This window comes from Phyllostomus hastatus, unplaced genomic scaffold, assembly GCF_019186645.2.
Source record: "Phyllostomus hastatus isolate PE091 unplaced genomic scaffold, TTU_PhHast_1.1 phas_scaffold_78, whole genome shotgun sequence".
NCBI classification, from domain to species: Eukaryota; Metazoa; Chordata; class Mammalia; order Chiroptera; family Phyllostomidae; genus Phyllostomus; species Phyllostomus hastatus.
The window spans coordinates 38,959,984-38,978,997 of NW_025334041.1; the positions used below are offsets into that span (position 1 = coordinate 38,959,984).

At 33.6% G+C, this 19,014-nt stretch overlaps 1 protein-coding gene across 5 annotated transcripts in view; it reads left to right on the forward strand.

Annotated features, from left to right (window-relative positions):
- PCLO (piccolo presynaptic cytomatrix protein) overlaps positions 1-19,014 on the forward strand; it is a 354,626-nt gene that overhangs the window by 167,086 nt on the left and 168,526 nt on the right. For 4 of the 5 annotated variants that reach the window (XM_045827052.1, XM_045827055.1, XM_045827056.1 and 1 more), the window contains exon 6: positions 81-2,095. In XM_045827052.1, coding sequence (XP_045683008.1) covers positions 81-2,095 — 2,015 coding nt within the window. The remainder of the gene's footprint in view (positions 1-80; positions 2,096-19,014) is intronic. The other variant, XM_045827057.1, reaches the window with a different exon arrangement.

The following is a 19,014-nucleotide window of genomic DNA, read 5'->3' on the forward strand; positions in this document are numbered from 1 at the left end:
TCAAGATTGAGAACTTTTTCAAACCCCCAAAACCATCATTCATTCTGGGAACTGGACTATAACTCTACCCTGTATTTCAGGTGAGGTAATGGATTATTCAAGCAAGACTACAGGTCCATATCCAGAAACACGACAAATCATTTCAGGAGTTGGGATTAGTACTCCGCAGTATTCCACAGCAAGAATGACTCCACCTCCAGGATCCCAGTATGGTGTGGGAAGTGTTTTGAGGTCAACTAATGGTGTTGTCTATTCTTCAGTGGCAACTCCAATCCCTTCCACATTTGCTATCACCACACAACCTGGCTCCATTTTCAGCACCACTGTGAGGGATCTGTCTGGTGTGCACATGACTGACGCCGTGACTACATTATCCACCTTGCACCAGAGCCAGCCAATGCCTAGATCATATTTCCTAACAACAGGTGCATCTGAAACAGACATTGTAGTAACTGGTATTGATATCAATGCCAGTCTGCAGACTATTACTATGGAAACTCTTACTGCTGAGACAATAGATTCAGTTCCCACGTTAACCACAGCGTCTGAAGTGTTTTCTGAAGTGGTGGGAGATGAAAGTGCTATTTTAATTGTCCCTGAAGAAGATAAACAACAACAGCAGCTAGACTTGGAACGTGAGCTGTTGGAACTGGAAAAAATTAAGCAACAGCGTTTTGCTGAGGAGTTGGAGTGGGAACGTCAGGAAATTCAAAGGTTCCGAGAACAAGAAAAGATCATGGTTCAAAAAAAGCTAGAGGAACTGCAGTCTATGAAGCAGCACCTTCTCTATCAGCAGGAAGAAGAGCGTCAAGCCCAGTTCATGATGAGGCAGGAGACATTAGCTCAGCAACAGTTACAGCTGGAGCAGATCCAGCAGCTGCAGCAACAGCTTCACCAGCAGCTAGAGGAGCAAAAGATTCGCCAGATCTACCAGTATAACTATGATCCTTCTGGAACTGCCTCTCCACAAACAACGACAGAGCAGGCAATATTGGAAGGTCAGTATGCTGCCCCAGAAGGCAGTCAGTTTTGGGCAGCTGAAGATGCAACCACTACGGCCTCAGCTGTTGTGGCAATTGAAATACCACAAAGCCAAGGATGGTATACGGTTCAGTCTGATGGCGTTACTCAGTACATTGCCCCACCTGGCATCCTGAGTACAGTTTCAGAAATACCTTTAACAGATGTCGTTGTAAAAGATGAAAAACAACCCAAAAAGAAAAGTTCTGGAGCTAAAGCCCGTGGACAGTATGATGAGGTAGGGGAAAATATGGCAGATGATCCCCGCTCTTTTAAAAAGATAGTAGACAGTGGTGTACAAACTGATGATGAAGATGCAGCAGATCGAAGTTACTCGAGTAGGAGAAGGAAAACTAAAAAGAGTGTTGATACAAGTGTCCAAACTGATGATGAAGATCAGGATGAATGGGATATGCCTACTAGATCAAGGAGAAAAGCTCGTGTGGCAAAATATGCTGACAGCACTCCAGAGGCTGAGAAGACCAAACCTCTGTCCAAAGTCTCCAGTATAGCAGTGCAAACAGTGGCAGAGATATCTGTGCAAACTGAACCGGTCGGGACCATACGAACACCTTCGATACGTGCACGCGTGGATGCCAAGGTAGAAATAATTAAACACATTTCAGCACCTGAAAAGACTTACAAAGGGGGCAGTTTAGGATGTCAAACAGAAGCAGATTCAGACACACAGAGTCCTCAGTATCTGAGTGCTACATCTCCACCCAAAGACAAGAAACGCCCAACACCTTTAGAGATTGGTTATTCATCTCACCTTCGGGCAGATTCCACAGTACAGCTGGCTCCTTCCCCACCCAAATCTCCAAAAGTCCTTTATTCACCCATCTCACCACTTTCACCAGGCAAAGCCTTAGAATCAGCCTTTGTACCTTATGAAAAACCCCTCCCCGATGATGTAAGTCCACAGAAAGTACTGCATCCAGATATGGCTAAAGTTCCCCCAGCGAGTCCTAAGACAGCCAAGATGATGCAGCGGTCCATGTCTGACCCCAAGCCTCTGAGTCCAACAGCAGATGAAAATTCCAGGGCTCCTTTTCAGTATACCGAGGGCTACACGGTAAGAGTGATTCTTTTCAGTTAGAAGACAATGGATGAGTTGATGTTAACCATGTGTTTGCAGACTTTAGGAAGCAATAGAATGCCTGGGACTTTAGGAACCTAATACTGAATTTCAGTGAGTATTGTTTCACTAGTAATTTGGGGAAGAAATAGAAATGCATACATTCCCACAAAAAGAAAACATACTATTTTGTAAGCAAAAATGAGAAGTTTATAATTTTATGACAATGAGATTGGAAATTTTGTTCTAATCTTGAATTCTCCCAAGTGTTTATTGTAGGCTGTGATTTCAGTGAATATAATTAATATTCATATTCAGTGATGGTATAAACATTGGATATAAACAAATAAGGCAAAGATGGCCATAAATTTAGATTCATGGATATGGGAATACTTAGTGGGGGGGTCTTTGGAGATTATTGAATCGGTCTCTTTTTGGTCCAGCCAGAATGTCTTCATAAAAAGGCTCTGGACGTTTACTACTCAAAAGAACAGGCAGTAAAGGCAGGCAGGCAGGTGAATGTGTAATATAATCTTCATAGTTCGTCCATACCTATTTTGTTTCTGACAACTGTCTAATCTCAGGTAAGCCTTAGTCCTGATGCTTATAAAAGCAAACAAAAATGTTTGTTTCTTTGAATAATAGAGATTAATTAATAAATTTGGTTATTTAGTAATTTATAGATATGCTTCAGAGGGAAAAGAACATATAGAGATATGTGGAACACATTTGTGAAGAACTCTGTAGCAGAAAATAAATATTAATGAGCTATAAAAAGCATATATATCCCATTTAAAATCTAATATATAATTCTTTAGAAGGTTATTATTAAATACAATAACTCAATTTAAAAGTTTCTCTTAATGCACTCATTTCTGAACTCTAGGGCTTTAAACCCTGAAGCTTCAAAATAGTTTTTTCTGAGATATTGACCCATAAATAGGGTGGAGCAAAAGTCGGTTTACAGTTGTGAGTATGCAAAACACAGAGTTTATTCTTGTATTATTACTTAGTATTTTATTATTTTCTATACAATGAACTATAAACCTCCTTTTGCCCCATACTATATATTAAATGTTGACTGTCAACTGACAAATATGTGGTTATACATTTATGGGTATATAAAAATATCAATAGCAATATAAATATTACAAATTCATGTGTAAGTTTTCTAGTTCTATAGTGACTATTTTTATTATGCACTTTCTCAAACAATATATCCTAAATGTAAAACTGTTTTCATGTGGAGGATAGAGGTCATAACTATTAAGTCAGGGAACCACTGATACGTTGGGATTTTGTTCAGTTATATGTAGCTTTGTTTCTGGAGTTAAATCTGTTGTGAGACATTATTATAACTTGGTTATAAAACATAGGTATTTTTACAGCTGTGGCCTGTAAATTCACCTAAAAAGTTACTTGGAAAACTTGGGAAATGTGTTTTCTAATAGTATTTGAAAATAATGTTCAAGGTTTCTCTCATTAGAAAGATTAGGCTTTCCCACTTTATCTATTGATCATGTACTTAATATATGGCCCTGTACTCTTAACTCAAATGAACTGTTAAAGAAGAGATTCAAGCTGTCAATATTTTTTCCTCACAATATTCACTTTAGACTTGGAAATATGGATTGAAAGCTACAATGGGTTGTATTGTATCAGTAATAGAGATTAACTATGTAAAGCAATTTTTTAATTGTAAGCCTGGATTATTAAGTATTAGTTGTACGGAAAAGAATAATCTTCTAAGTGATATTCACAGTGATATGAGCTTAAGAAATCTAGCTCAGTAGTGTACATATTGTCAATTTTCTCCGACCAGTAAAGCTGAAAAAAAAATCACACTATTCAGTTGTAATTGAGACAGCACAGTTAACACTTATAATACAGCATGGAAGATAAGTTTTATTCTATATGAGATTCTGTGGTAAGATTTCTTCTTCCTGGAAGTGTCAGGAAGATGAATGTGAGATTTCTGTTGGACCATGAAGAGAAAAGTGACAATCATTCTAAAGAGAGGGAACAGAATGTACAAATGTTCAGATTGGTGAACAGATTATAAAGCAAAGAAGAGAAGTGAAACTGGAAATTTACAAAGAAGAAGGTTGCAGGGGATCTAATTTGCTGAATTGGATTTACTTCCCTTGACTGTCGAGAGTCTAGATCCGAGTCCCCATCATTTGTTAATTTACACTGTGTACTAGCCCTTGGACTCTCTCTACTCTTGGCTTTCTTCCAATCAGTTCTCTCAACTGCATCTAGGGTGATTTTCTAAAATGTGTGTGTCAGATTAGATCATGCGTTCTTCAGCTTAAACTCGGACAGATTTTCATGAAATTCAGAATATATATCAGAAATGTCTTAACAGGGACTCATATGATCTGGTCTTGGCCTGTCTCACAACCTCATTTGTCATTTACCGCATTTGCCTCCCCTCCCACCCCCTGCACCTTCTCACTCTGCTTCTACAACTGACCTTGCCCTTCCTTCTTTGGATGTGCCAACCTCATCCTCACCCAGGGCTCATGTCTGGATCTATCTCCCCAAATGTTTGCCTGGCTTACTCTGGTGTACCCATTTCTGCTTAAATTTCACCTCCACAAAGAGGCTCTCTTTACTGCACTCTCTAAATAAGTCAACCTGTCACCATGGATCCTCATATCTACACCTTACTCATTTTTATATATTATTTATTAATCAAATACCATCTTTCATGTTATAGAACATAACCTCTACAACAGCAGGAATTTTGCTTTCCTTGCTGCCACAGTTCCAAGTGCCTAGAACAAAGTAAGCCCTCAACATTTATTGAAAAAAATGTATTAAAGGGACCAGTGTAGGCATAGAAGCAATGATATAAAACATGCATTAAAAGACTGGCTGCTCACCTTTAAATTACCACAGTCTAGACCCATCCTAGCCAGTTGTGTTGATAATTTAAACTAATATTTCCTTGGCTGAGAACGTCAATTCCACTTCATTGTTATGTAGACATCTGAAACACTGAACACAAGTTGAAGTATATTTTGCTATTAGTCCAGCCACCTTACAAATGAGGAGAAAAGTCCAAAATAGGTTATTGACTTCATCATGGTTCCTTTTTTTATTTTCTCATAGCCTTTTTTGTGTGTATTTTATAGTTATCCCCTTTTGCCCCCCTCCACCCTGCCCACCCCTCTATCCCACAGTGAATCCCCTCTCCGTTGTCTGTGTCCATGATTAATTCATACACATGCTTTGATAATCTCTTCTCCTTCTTTCCACCATTCCTCCCTCCCCCTCCTGACGTATAACCATCAGTCTGTTCATATTTCCATATCTCTGGTTCTATTTTTCTTGTTAGTTTTTTTTGTCCATTATATTCCAGTTATAGGTGAGGTCATATGGTATTTGTCTTTCACCAACTGGCTTATTTCACTTAGCATAATGCCCTCCAGTTCCAACATGCTGTTGTGAAGGGTAGAACTTACTTCTTTCTTTCTGCTGTGTAGTACTCCCTTATGTAAATGTACCACAGTTTTTTAATCTACTCATCTACTGATGGGCACTTAGGCTGTTTCCAACACTTGGATGTTTTAAGTCATGCCGCTATGAACATTGGGGTGTGTAAGTTCTTTTGAACTGACATTTCAGGATTATTAGGGTATATTCCCAGCAGTGGAATCGCTGGGTCAAAGGCAGTTCCATTTTTAGTTTTTTGAGGAAATTTCATACTGTTTTCCACAGTGGCTGCACCAGTCTGCATTCCTATCAACGGTGTACTATGGTTTCCTTTTCTCCACATCCTCACTAGCACTTGCTGTTTGTTGACTTATTAATGACAGCCAGTCTGACAGGTGTGAGGTGATATTGATTGTGATTTTAATTTGCATCTCTCTGATGGCTAGTGATATTGGGCATTTTTTTCACTGTGTCTCTGGGCTGTCTGTGTGTTCTCCTTGGAGAAGTGTCTATTCAGTTACTTAGGCCATTTTTTTAATTGAGTTGTTTGTCTTCCTGGTGTGTTGTATGAGTTCTTTACATATTTTGGAGGTTAAACCATTGTCGGATGTATCATTGGCAAATACGTTCTCCCATACTGTTGATTCCCTTTTTGTTTTGATGATGGTTTCTTTAGTTGTGCAGCAACTTTTTAATTTGATGTAGTCCCATTTGTTTACTTTTTCTGTTATTTCCCTTGCTTTCAGAGATATGTCAGCAAAAACATTGTTATGTGGTGTATCTGAAATTTTACTGCCTGTATTTTCTGCTAGGTCTTTGATAATATCATGATCTATACTTAAGTCCTTTATTCATTTTGAGTGTATTCTGGTGTATGGTATAAGTTGGTGATCTAGTTTCATTTTTATGCATATACCAGTTTAGTTCTCCCAACACCATTTACTGAAGACACTGTTTTTACTCCATTATATGCTTGTGCCCCCTTTGTCAAATATTAATTGACCATAGAGACATGGGTTTATTTCTGGGCTCTCTGTTCTGTTCCATCGGCCTATGTGTCTATTCTTATACCAGTGCCTGAGTGTCTTGATTACAGTGGCATTGTAGTATAGTTTAATATCAGATATTGTGATCCTTCCAACTTTGTTCTTCTTTTTCAGGATTGCTGAGGCTATTTGGGGTCTTTTTTTGGTTCTATATAAATTTTTAGAATATTTGTTCTAGAACTGTGAAATATGCCATTGGTATTTTAATAGGAATTGCATTGAATCTATAGATTGCTTTGTGTAGTATAGACATGTTAATGATGTTAACAGTATATGCTCCCATTTATTTGTACTTTCCTTAATGTTCTTTCTTCAGTTTTCTATAGTTTTCTGAACACAGGTCTTTTACATACTTGGTTAAATATATTCCTAGGTACTTTATTTTTCTTGTTTCTAGTAAGTGGGATTTTTTTCTTAGTTTCTCTTTTTGATAATTCTTTGTTGGTGTACAAGAATGCCATTGGTTTATGAATATTGACTTTGTATCTTGCTACTTTGCTGAATTCACTTATTAAGTAAAGTTTTTTTGTGTGGAAACTATACGGTTTTCTATGTATTCTTATGTCATCTGTGAATAGTGAGTTTGACTTCCTGTATTCCAATTTGGATGTCTTTTCTTTATTTTTCTTGTTTAATTGCTGTGGCTAGAACTTCCAGTACTATGTTGAATAAGAATGGTGAAAGCAGACACCCTTGTCTTGTTCCTGATCTTAAGGGAAACATTTTTAGTTTTTGCCCATTGAGATGATGTTGGCAGTAGATTTCTCATATATGGCCTTTATTATGTTGAGGTATGCTTCCTCTATTCCTACTTTGCTGAGTGTTTTTATCATAAATGGGTGCTGGATTTTATCAAATGATTTTTTAGGATCTATTGATATGATACTCTGGTTCCTTTATAAAACAAAAACCCAGCCAGAATTCAAATATTAGACTCTTCGTTTTATAGTTTTAATCCTTTATCTGTCTCTTCTGACACTTACTTAACATTTTTAATATTTTTCTTACTAATTCAATACCATACTTGGTATCTTTTTATCTTGTCATTTTCTCTGCTCTTCTAAAGTTCCAGTTTCAATCCCTCTTAATTAGATTTATTCATTTAAAATTTTATTCTTGTTTGCATTAACTCATTATCTCAATCGTTCATTGCTTTTTTCCAGATGCTCTGGTAAACTCTAAAAATATAGGATCAACCAGAGTGGTAGTGATTGTGCCTAATCTCTTACCACTGGGATCATTTTGTTCTCCTTGCCCATGTATTGTGTTAGTTTGCCAAGACTCTCACAACAAAGTACCACAGGTCCAGTGGCTTAAACAGCAAAAGTTTGTTGTCATAGTTTTAGAGACTTGATGTCCAAAATAAAAGTGTCAGCTGGTTTGATTTATTCCAAGAACTGTTACAGGGCTCTCTCGTAGCTTCTGCTAGTGTCTGGCATTCCTTGTCTTATAGTTTATGGTCTTCCTGTGTCTCTTTATGGTATCTTCCCTCTCTGTCTATCTCTGTTAAATTTCCTCTCTTACAAGGAAAGCAGTCCTATTGATTAGGCCCTATATTAATGCCCTTGATTTAACTTGATTACCTCTGTAAACACCCTACGTCTATTTAGTTTCACATTCTGAGGTACTAGGGATTAGGACTACAACATATTTATTTTGGGGGGGAAGTGATGTGGAGGCACAATTCAAGCCCTAACACATATGAGAGTGCTATACTGCTTTTTTTGTTCGTTTACAGGCAAATGCGAACTGTTTTTTAGTTTGTTCTAGGTCCCCTTTTCCTACACATTTTTTTTTCTTAGTGACTATCTTGAAAGCTTTTTTTGAGAACTTTAATTATTATTTTTTCATTATGGGTAAAATATCCCTTCCTAGAGTTTCAAAACATTTCTCTTAATTGTGCAATTTTGAGAATCAGAGATTTAAATTTTATTCCATTCCCACACTATAGGAATTCAACTGTGTGGCATAAAAGCCTTTAATTCTAATATGATTTTACCATCATAGACTTTGGTCACATCATTGACACAGAAATTCCAAGGCAGTAGCATAGATCATCCAGTTAGTGTTTCACTGGCATTTGAGTTCTTGCTAAACCCTAAGGTATCTTATACATTCGATTAATTAAAATTAGCACTAATTAACATAAAACCATAAAATAGCAGACATAGTGGGCATCACCGGAGCAGGGAGTCATCTGAGAGTATTTTATTTGATTATGTAACATTCCCCAATATCTTTAAGAGGTGAGTTCTTTCCCTTTTCCAGACCCCTTCACTCTGGTACCAAAGTCATAGCCACAAAGACAAGTTCTATTTTTTGACGATGTTTATATAACCAGAGTTTTGTCTTGCAGCCTACTTTATTTTACAAATACGAATTTTTAACTCTGAGTAAAGATAGAAAAAATTGCTACCTTTTTTCTTAAATCTGTTAGTTGGCTCCCCAGGAAGACTCCCAAAGGGTACAACTAAAACAAAGTCAGAATTTGTTCCTCGCCACGGAGTTAAGCTTGTCACTGGATAATACTTTGTTTTCATCGTGATTTAGGAAAAGCACAGGAATAAGTATGGTTTCAAATGAAAGGTAGTATGTAAATAGTGATAACTTTTCTAATTTTTATCAATAGAACTTGTTTTCAACTAAGATTATTCTATGGAAGCCAAAAAGTTCAAAACAGGTGGAAACTGCTGTAATGATTGAATGAAGTAACATAACTTCTCATCACAGTCTGGCAGTTGTGTCCAGTACAGAGGATTCCCTTTCCTCAGGTTGCATTTGGCAGTACTTGTGTATCCTCAACATAAATGTGCCAACTATCATTAAAAAGGTTTACTTGATTATGGCTTGAGAAAAATGATTTTTAAATCTCATAGTGATTGTGCGCCTTTCATATTCTGTGGAGTATTTAATGCTGCTTTCTAGAAGTTTCAGATTTCTATGCTCTGTAACCACTTTTAATTTACCCTTTTGGGTCATGGGGCCTTCCTTTATCAGCTAGTTGAAAACTGCCCGCCTTTTTAACACTCTGTGCTTATGTCCTTCTTGATTTGTCTCACATGTCACATCACATATCATCATCAGAAATATTGTTTGCTCCTTTGCAATTTTATTTATTGTCTTTCTTGCCCCACCAGAATTAATGGATGAGGATTTTTGTTTAGTGTGTTCACTGCTATATCCCCAGTTCTTAGAAAGGTACCTTATTCATAGTAGGTTCTCTATAATAATAAATTAACTTGACAAATTAGTGAGTGGATAGACCTTTTTATCCATCAAAGTGCGCTTAGCTTGGGGGAATTTACCAATTTTCACTCCCACTTAGAACAAAAAAATAAATACAAAGCAAACAAACAAAATGTTATTCATCTTCCTACTGTAGTTTTTGTGTGGCATTGTGTTACAGTTTTCCCATTTGCTTTTTCCTCCATGTTTTTCTACAATTTGCTGAATGATTGACACTATACTTTCTCAAATTTATTTCAGGGCAGTGTTTTTGCATCTATTTGTGGATTCTCTGTAGCGTCACATTTACAAAATTTTTATAAACCAGAGAACCAAATGTGTTTCTTATGCCCTTTCTCTTTCTTCTACACAATGAAACTGATTGCATCATTAACCTCAGATGATCAATGACTTCAGGAAGGAAGGTTAATAATATAGCATCTTCTTTAAAAGTAATGATATAGCATGTTCTTTACAACGTCTGGGGAGAAGATGACATTTTCCATTGGGAGAAATAGAGTCTGAATTCAAAGAATTTGTTTGGAGCTAGAAGGGATCTAATTCATTCCAAGGTTTCTCTGTCTTAAATCATATACACACATATATACATATATACACACATACATATGTATATATATTTAAATGATTTCTCTATCAAAATGCATATATTTCATAAATAGCATATGTTTTACCAATGATGATATACACCACTGTTGTACTAAAATAAGCTACATTTAAAATGTCATCAAATCTACAAGGTCTTAAAAATATATAAGTTGTTAAGTCTTAAAGCTGATTTGCTGTACCTTTACACTATTGTCCAAGTTTAGAGCTTTATGAATAATAGGCAAACTCCTTATTAAAATTATCTTATTCTAGAGTTAAGCCAAGATCCTATTGCTAAGCAGATGGTATTCATGAAGTGTTGTTACAAGAATATGTTTTGCTTCACTGATTGCTGTTTTGATAGCTATATTTAAGATTTTTGGAACCATTTAATGTCTTTTTCTGGGTAATTTCCATAGCCTAAATGGAGTAGTTTTATTTCTGTCAATTTTATTTCTGTCAGAATGTACAGATTTAAGAACTAGGGACTATGATGACCAGGTGTGATTTGAAAAATAATATTTACCAGGTGTTGTTTGTCATTATTCTCTTTGAAAAACAATATTACAAAATCAGTTTATTAAAACTGACTTTGATGAAAACATCTGTTTTATAATGATTGTATTTATATATATCAGAGAGATTATGCATATATGAAAGATTGGTTTGTAAAGTCTCATTCTTTCTGTAGTTCTTACCTTTTCCATTACTGATATAGTTTTCTCAGATATTTTTTTCTTTATGATTAAAATCTTGCATTTTAAAATTCAGCTATTTCTTTTATTTTGTTTTCTTTTTATTGAATTTATTGAGTGATATTGGCTGTTTTAAAATTGAAGTAGAAATATTTTAAAGTGATTTTCAAAATAAATGACAGTAAAATAGTAATTTATGGTATTTAATTATTAGGGTATGATCAAAATCCGAGCAAATTTATACATACATAAATGTCATTGAATGAAAACCAGAAAGTTTCTAAGTCGATCTCATTGATTTAATGCTCAGTAATTAACATTGCTATTTCATTATAATTAATATCTAAGTATTAATTTTAAAACAAAACTTTTAAGACTGAAATGGGAAAAACCAGATTATTTGTGTTATCCTTTCCAGACATTGCATATCAAAATATGCAAATAAGTATAATTGTTAGAAACAGATTTATGTTTTTAATGTTTAGTGAAAGACCTCTGTGAAAATACGACACTAAACATTTGGGTATGTCAGTTTAACATGGGAGTTCTGAGTTAATAGAGCACTGATTATTACTGACACAGTTAAAAACAGAGACCAGTATTTAGCATTCATTAGCTTCTTAAGTATTTCATCATAGTATTAGTTCCTTAACAGTTCACTATATTTTCTCATTTGAAAAATTGTGAGTTTGTAACTGACTCTACAATAAAGCTACATACATGATCTTCCAAATATATCTCCTCCCAGTGTATATACATACAATTTTGTATATTTGTTCATATTTATAAAAATTACTAATAATTTAGGATTCTCTATTTTGATGCCTTAGCTTTTACTGAAAAATTTAGCAGTCAACTACAATGATTATGATATAAAAATTCCTGAACATTTGAGGTATATTTTGAAATACAAGGTACATAGTGACGTTGCAGTGTATTCCAATAATTCTTTGACATTCTCCTATCATTGTATTCAACATCAAAATATACCTTTATAATAGGCATATATGCATATACATACAGTAAACATATAAACATAATATACTTAATGCTCTTATAGTCTCATATAACTAACAAAATATTTTTACATGAAATTTCTAGATTGAGATCCAACCAAATTATTTTTTATAGGCTTTATGTTTTATTCTATAGTTTAAAGATAAGGAACCTCAAGTCTAGGTCAGTGTTCTTTTCACTCACTTACCCAGACAATATTTGCATCAAATGAGGCCCTATTTTTTAACAGTATTTTTTTAGTACTGTTCTGTATCTTGAATTATGTGCAGAGTTTGAAGAGCAATAGAAGCATGGTTAGTTAAACTGAGACTTAAATGAGCTGGCTGTATAAACTGAGGTAGTGTAGCCTGAAGCTATAAACAATAAAGGGTATTTTTATCTATTTTATCTATTTTTATTTTACCATCAAAAACAAGTTAAAACAGTTGAGAAAATTAATGGTCAAAATAATATAAGAAAGCATTAAGCTAGATTATAGAACTGCTTAGTATTTTTGATTGAAAAAAATTTACAAGATGACAAATAGAAACACAGTTTTGTGAACAACAGTATATAACCCTCCTGAGGGAATAAAATATTAGTAAAAATAGAAGATTTGAAGCTACAGGTTATTACATTCATCACTCATTCCTATTTCTTCCTCCTCAAGTGAACAATTATACTCAAGTATAAATGTGTGAAAAATATATACATACAAAAATTGTTTGGGCATTCCGATAAATTGTTTCATCTATATGAATAAATTACTCCTATTCGGTTGGACCAAATATTAATTTCTTATCTATTAGGTAGTATATTTTAGCATGATATGGACAAGGCAAGTCCTTATTGTTTTTTTTTTTGTTCTTGTTGTTGTTGTTTTTTGATAAAAGTCAGCCCGAAATAACAGATCTCAGTCTCCAGGCATGGAGACTACTTGTATGTCTTAGTCATTTACTTAGTTGAACCTCTAGATAAAATCACTGCTTGAAGTACTGAAAAATGCCATTTGTTGGTAGTTTTATAATACTTCATAAAAGATTTGACATCACAACATTAATTCCTTTTAATATGATTTCCATCACAACATTAAATTCCTAATTCATGCATAAATGTGCATGAATTTCTTAAGTGCATTGTGGGTATTAAAATGGTAGGAATGTTTCTAACAAAACGTCAATATTATTGTATTTTTAAAAAAGCTTTTTTGATGGTGGTTTCAACCAGTTCCCTTTTTGCAGGAGCTGATGCCTACAAATACTCACTCAAATACACAATAGTCATTAAGGTCAGGTTTCATTAATTATCCAGTTGGAAAATCTTCAACCCATGAAGTATATTTTCTATTCTCATATAATTGAATGTGTAGAATTGAAAAGAGAGATTAACCCCTTAAATGACATTTAATAAAAATATTGTCATATTTATATAAATCTATCAGCTTTATCTTTCAGAAGACCGAATAAAAATATTTCTTGCCACTTATTTTAATTGCATATTTTGTCCATTGTATTGTGTTCTAAAGCACCAAAGGGTTTGGCAGTTTATATGGAATAAGAGCCATGGTCAAGTACTTTATAAGAAAATTTAATTTACTTTAATTTGGGGAGATCTATTTTACATGATTTGTGTTTATGGAGAAGAAATATTTTATTCAGTGCAAACATACATGATAAAAGCTCCAAACTATTTTAATGTTATGTTCCAAGTTTGTTTTCTAGTCCAGACAATAATCAATAAGAGAGAAACAAAAATCAGTAACAGATTCCTATGATTTTTGTGATTAGGCATTTCAAGAGTTTGAATGTAAAATACCTTTATTATTGCAAGATAACTTAGTAAAGACTTTGCACCACTATTGAAATGGTCGTTGTATTTCTCATGGCTTGTAATAGGTAGTTATAAAATCATTCCTCAAATTGCTAAAGATCTAAGGCTTTAGAAAACACATCACATAATAATCAATTATGATTCTAATATCCATGTGTAGAATTAGAGATTTATATTTTACAGCATTTGAAATAAAGTTAAATTTCTTCGGATGAGAGATTGCCCATGAGAAAGTATTTTATAGAAGCATTGGAATAACTACAGTCTCTCCTTTGGATCAATAATTTTGTTCTCAAAATGGAATATTCACAGGCAGGCAGTAATGTATTACGAAGCATGCTGGAGTATAAGAAATGACTGCTGAAAAGAAAAAGGGGAAGATGCTTTATATTTTGATTTAAACTTATGTTTTAGGGTAAGTTTTAATATCAGTTCTTGGGAAAGTTATTTAACTTTATTATTCTACTTCCAATTGCCTGCATGAATCATTTTTTCACATTTTCTGGTAAAGAAGTATAGTCATTATGTCATGCTAGGATATTGGAACTGTAAATGGTTTTTCTGACCTTGAAAAAGGAACCAGCAATAGAAAGTTGTTCATAGCATTCAGTATCCTGGTCCAGCAGCACCAAGTAAAAGTTAACTGACAAAATAGGCAGCATCTGTGTTCATTTTCCAGTGAGCTGCTGTGGTATTTCAATTATTATGCTATTATCTTTTCATAGTCTTTAGGTTGCCAGTGATTTTAAATTACTTATTTCTCTTTATTTCGATGGGTGGGATCTGGTCTTCTTTCTGCCTAGCAAAGGGCATATAGGCAATATATGTTTTCCTGCCCCAATACATTTTTGAAATCTTAACTACAAAAAGAGTGATTTTAAACTTAATAACTTGACATTAGGACACTGAAAGGAAGAAAAAAGGAGAACATTGGTACCTTCAAGCATTTTCTTTTTTCCTAGAAAAATAATCAAGAATGTAATGTTTAATGAAGCAACAAACTACTTAAGAAATATGTCTGTATTCTTACATAGCAATACATTTTTCAAATGAAAATGTAAAATTTAGAAATATGTTTCCCTTATTTCTGAGACCATTTTTATTTGCTTCCCTTTTTTATATACCCTTGTCATTACTGAATGTTTTACTTTACAATGAGTGCTAAAATATTGAAAGACATATTTCTTTAATACTTCAAAGCAAATTAAGCTCTTCCAAATAGGGCTGCAGTAATCATGAATGCACATGTATTTGTTTGAACACCTGTTTTCAGGTCCTTTGGGTATATACTTATGAGTGGAATTGCTGGGCCCTATGATAATTTCTTAATTAGCTTTTTAAGGAATTGTCAAACATTTTCCCTCAGCAGGTGAACCCTCTCACATACTTACCAGCAATGCATGAGGGTCCCATTTTCTCTGTCTTCTTCCTTGCACTTGTTATTTCCCGTGTTTGTAATTATTATCATCTTAGTGGGTACGAATTGGTATTTGTGATTTGAATTTGCATTTTCCTAGTGACTGATGATATTGAGAATCTTTTTATGTGCTTCTGGACCATTTGAATTTCTCATTGGGGAAATGGCTATTGAAGTTCTTTGCCCAGTTTTCAGTTGGGCTACTTATCTTGTTGTTGAGTTGTAAGAATTCTTTATATATTCTGGATCCTAGACCATTATCATATATATGATTTCAAAATAGTTCCTTCATCCTTTAAATTGCCTTTTCACCTTCTGTACAATGCTCTTTGATGTAAAATTTTTTTAAATTTATATAAAGTTTATTTTTTTCTTTTGTTTCTTATGCTTTTGGGGTCATATCTAACAATCCATGGCTAAATCCAAAGTCTCAGAGATTTATCCCTATGCTTTCTCCTGAGAATTTTATGGTTTTTGCCCTTTTATTTAGGTAATCGATCTATTTTGAGTTAATATTTGTATAGGATGTGAGGTAGATATCTAAATTCACTTTTTTTTGGCATCTGGAGGTACAGCATCATTTGTGAACAGACTATCTTTTCCCTATTGAATGGTCTTGGCACCCTTGTTGAAAATTAATTAGCCATAAACATAAGGGTTTATTACTGCACTCTTAGTTTTATTCTGTTGATCTATATATGTCCATATGCCATTATCACACTCTTTTGATTACTGTAGCTTTGAAGTTGTTAAATAGGGTCCTCAAACTTTGATTTTTTTCAATATTGTTTTGACTATTTGGTGTTCTTTGTAATTACATATGAATTTCTGTGGGAATTGCATTGAATCTATATATCACATTGGGTGATACTGCCATCTTATCCTTATGTTAAGTCTTCCAATCCACGAAGACTGGGTATCTTTCCATTTATTTAGCTCTTCTTTATTTATTTTTTACTTATTTATTTTATTTTTTAGAGAGGGGAAGGGAGGGAGAAAGAGAGAGAGAGAAACATCAGTGTGTGGTTGCCTCTCACGTGGCCCCCACTGGGGATGTGGCCCGCAACCCAGGCATGTGCCCTGACTGGGAATTGAACCTGTGATGCTTTGGTTCGCAGCCTGCCTGCACTCAATCCACTGAGCTATGCCAGCCAAGAATAGCTCTTCTTTATTTTTTAAACAACGTTTTATAGTATTGATATTAAAGTCTTTTACCTCTAGGTATTTTACTCTTTGTACACTGTTTTATATGAAATTGTTTTCTTGTTTTCTTTTCAGATTGGCCAGTGTAGGTGTATAGAAACACAATTGACTTTTTTTTTTTTTTTTGGTGGTGGTGGTGGTGTTGATCTTGTACCCTGCCTGCATCTTTGTGAATTAGTCTATTCACTAAGCTTCCTTATGCAATTTTCTATATGTAGGATCATGTTATCTGTGAATGGACTGTTTTATTTATTTCCAATTTGGATGTCTTTTATTTATTTTTCTTGCCTATACTCTTACTAAAACTTTTAATACAATGCAGAATATCAGTGGTAAAAGTAGATCTTTTTTTCTTACTCCTGCTCCCTGGGGAAAAACTTTCAAAATTTTACCATGAAGTCTTTCACTATTAAGTATGATGTTAACTATGGATTTTTAGTAAAGACCTTTTATCATCTGATGAAGTTCCCTTCTGTTCCTTATTTTGTGTGTGTTATTATCATGAAAGGGTGTTGGCTTTCTCTGCATCAGTTGAGGTGCCCAGATTTTTTCTTCATTCTATTATAGCTGTGTATTGCTATGATTTTAGTATTTAATATGTTAAATCACAATTATTATCTAGTATGTTAAATCATATTGCTGTTGCATTTGATTTACTAGTATTTTCTGGGAATTTTGCATCTACTTTTATAAGTGATATTAGCCTTTAGTTTACATTTTCATGGTAGATGTCTTTCACTTTAATATCAAGTTAATAGTCTTCTCAAAAAACAAATTAGGAAGTGTACATTACTCTTCTATTTAAAAAAAAAAAACATTCCATTGTTTTATTCTTCTTTAAGTATTTGGTAGAATTCACCAGGTAAGCAATCTGATCCTGGGCTTTTTTGTTTACTGTTGGGAGGTTTTTGATTATTGATTCAATCTCTTTATTTGTTATAGATCTATTAAATATTTTTAATTTCTTCTAAAGTTTGATTTAGTAATTTACCTATTTCTAGGAATTTGTCCATTTCAATTTTATCTAGGTTATTTAGATTGTTGGCATGAATTATTTTGTAGAATTATCTTATAATCTCTTTTATTATGTAAGTTTGCTAGTAAAATCCCCTCTCATTTATTATTCATTTTATTTATTATTTTATTCGTGTTTTTTTATTTATTTCCTAGTCTAAAACTTTGTCAGTTGTCTTGGTCTTTACAAATAACCAACTTTTGATGTTATTGATTCTATTTTCTATTCTCTATTTCACTTATATTCATTATTTTTCTTCTGTTTTCTTCTTTTGAGTTCCATAGATGTCAAATTAGGATATTGACTTGAGAACTTTCTTCTTTTTAATGTGTGTATTATAGCTCTAAACTTGCTTCTGACAATTAACTGCTGTCACTTTATGCCATGTTTTGGTATCTTGGTTTTTTATTTTCATTCATTCTAAAGTGTTTTCTCACTTCCCTTGTGATTTCTTTTCTGATCCATTTGCTGTTCAAACATGTATTGTTTGATTTTTTCATATTTGTGAATTTTTCAGTTTTTCTTTATATATTGATTTCTGTCTTCATTCCACTGTGATCAGAGAATATATTTTAATATGATTTCAATTTTTCAAAGTTTGTTGATTTTTTAATTGTGGCCAACATATGGTTTATCTGGAAAATATTCCAAGTGCACTTGAGAAAAATGTGTATTCTGCAATTGTTGGGGAAAGTGTTCTATATATGTTTATTAGTCTTCATAGGTTTATTGTTTTTTAAGTCCTCTAGTTTCTAGTTTATCTCTCTAGATGTTGTATCTGCGCTGGAGTGTGGGGGGATTGTAAGACAGTAAGCAAAAACACCACGGTGCTTTCTTACTTAATTATAATAGTCTTTTTCTTCATTGAGCATTCCCCTGTTTGCTCTAAGTTTTTTGTGTGTTTGTTTTACTAGATTTTAGAGTTCTAAAATGGTGAATTCTGTTTGTTTTTTCCAGATTGATTTAGTGGAAAGGATTGATTCTTGGAATTTCCCACTTTTGCCTTTTCCATTATGTCACTCCAGTCATGGCATAGAACTTTAATTTATAATTTGTTCTGTTTCACTTTTGGTGTATAAGTAATAAAAGTAGTTGATAGGTTACCCATGTCATTTTTAGCTTTACATAAAGAAGTAGTTACCTAACTCTATTAAGCTTACCTATTTATAGACATGGATCATTCTTTAGCATTAAAAAGAAGTGTAGATTCTATGTTGTAGAGTTTTTTCTTTTGTTGTTTGTTTTATGGGAGACAAATAGGTGTTAATATAATTCCATTTGATCTCTAAAATAGCAGGAACTATAATATCAACAACTATTATCTACTGAGTATTTCATATCCAAGCAAACTACTAAGTACTTGAAACAACTAAGCACATTTTGTCTTAGAGGAAACCAATGAAATATAGGAAGTTACTGAATTTAAATTTTAGCTTTGTTCC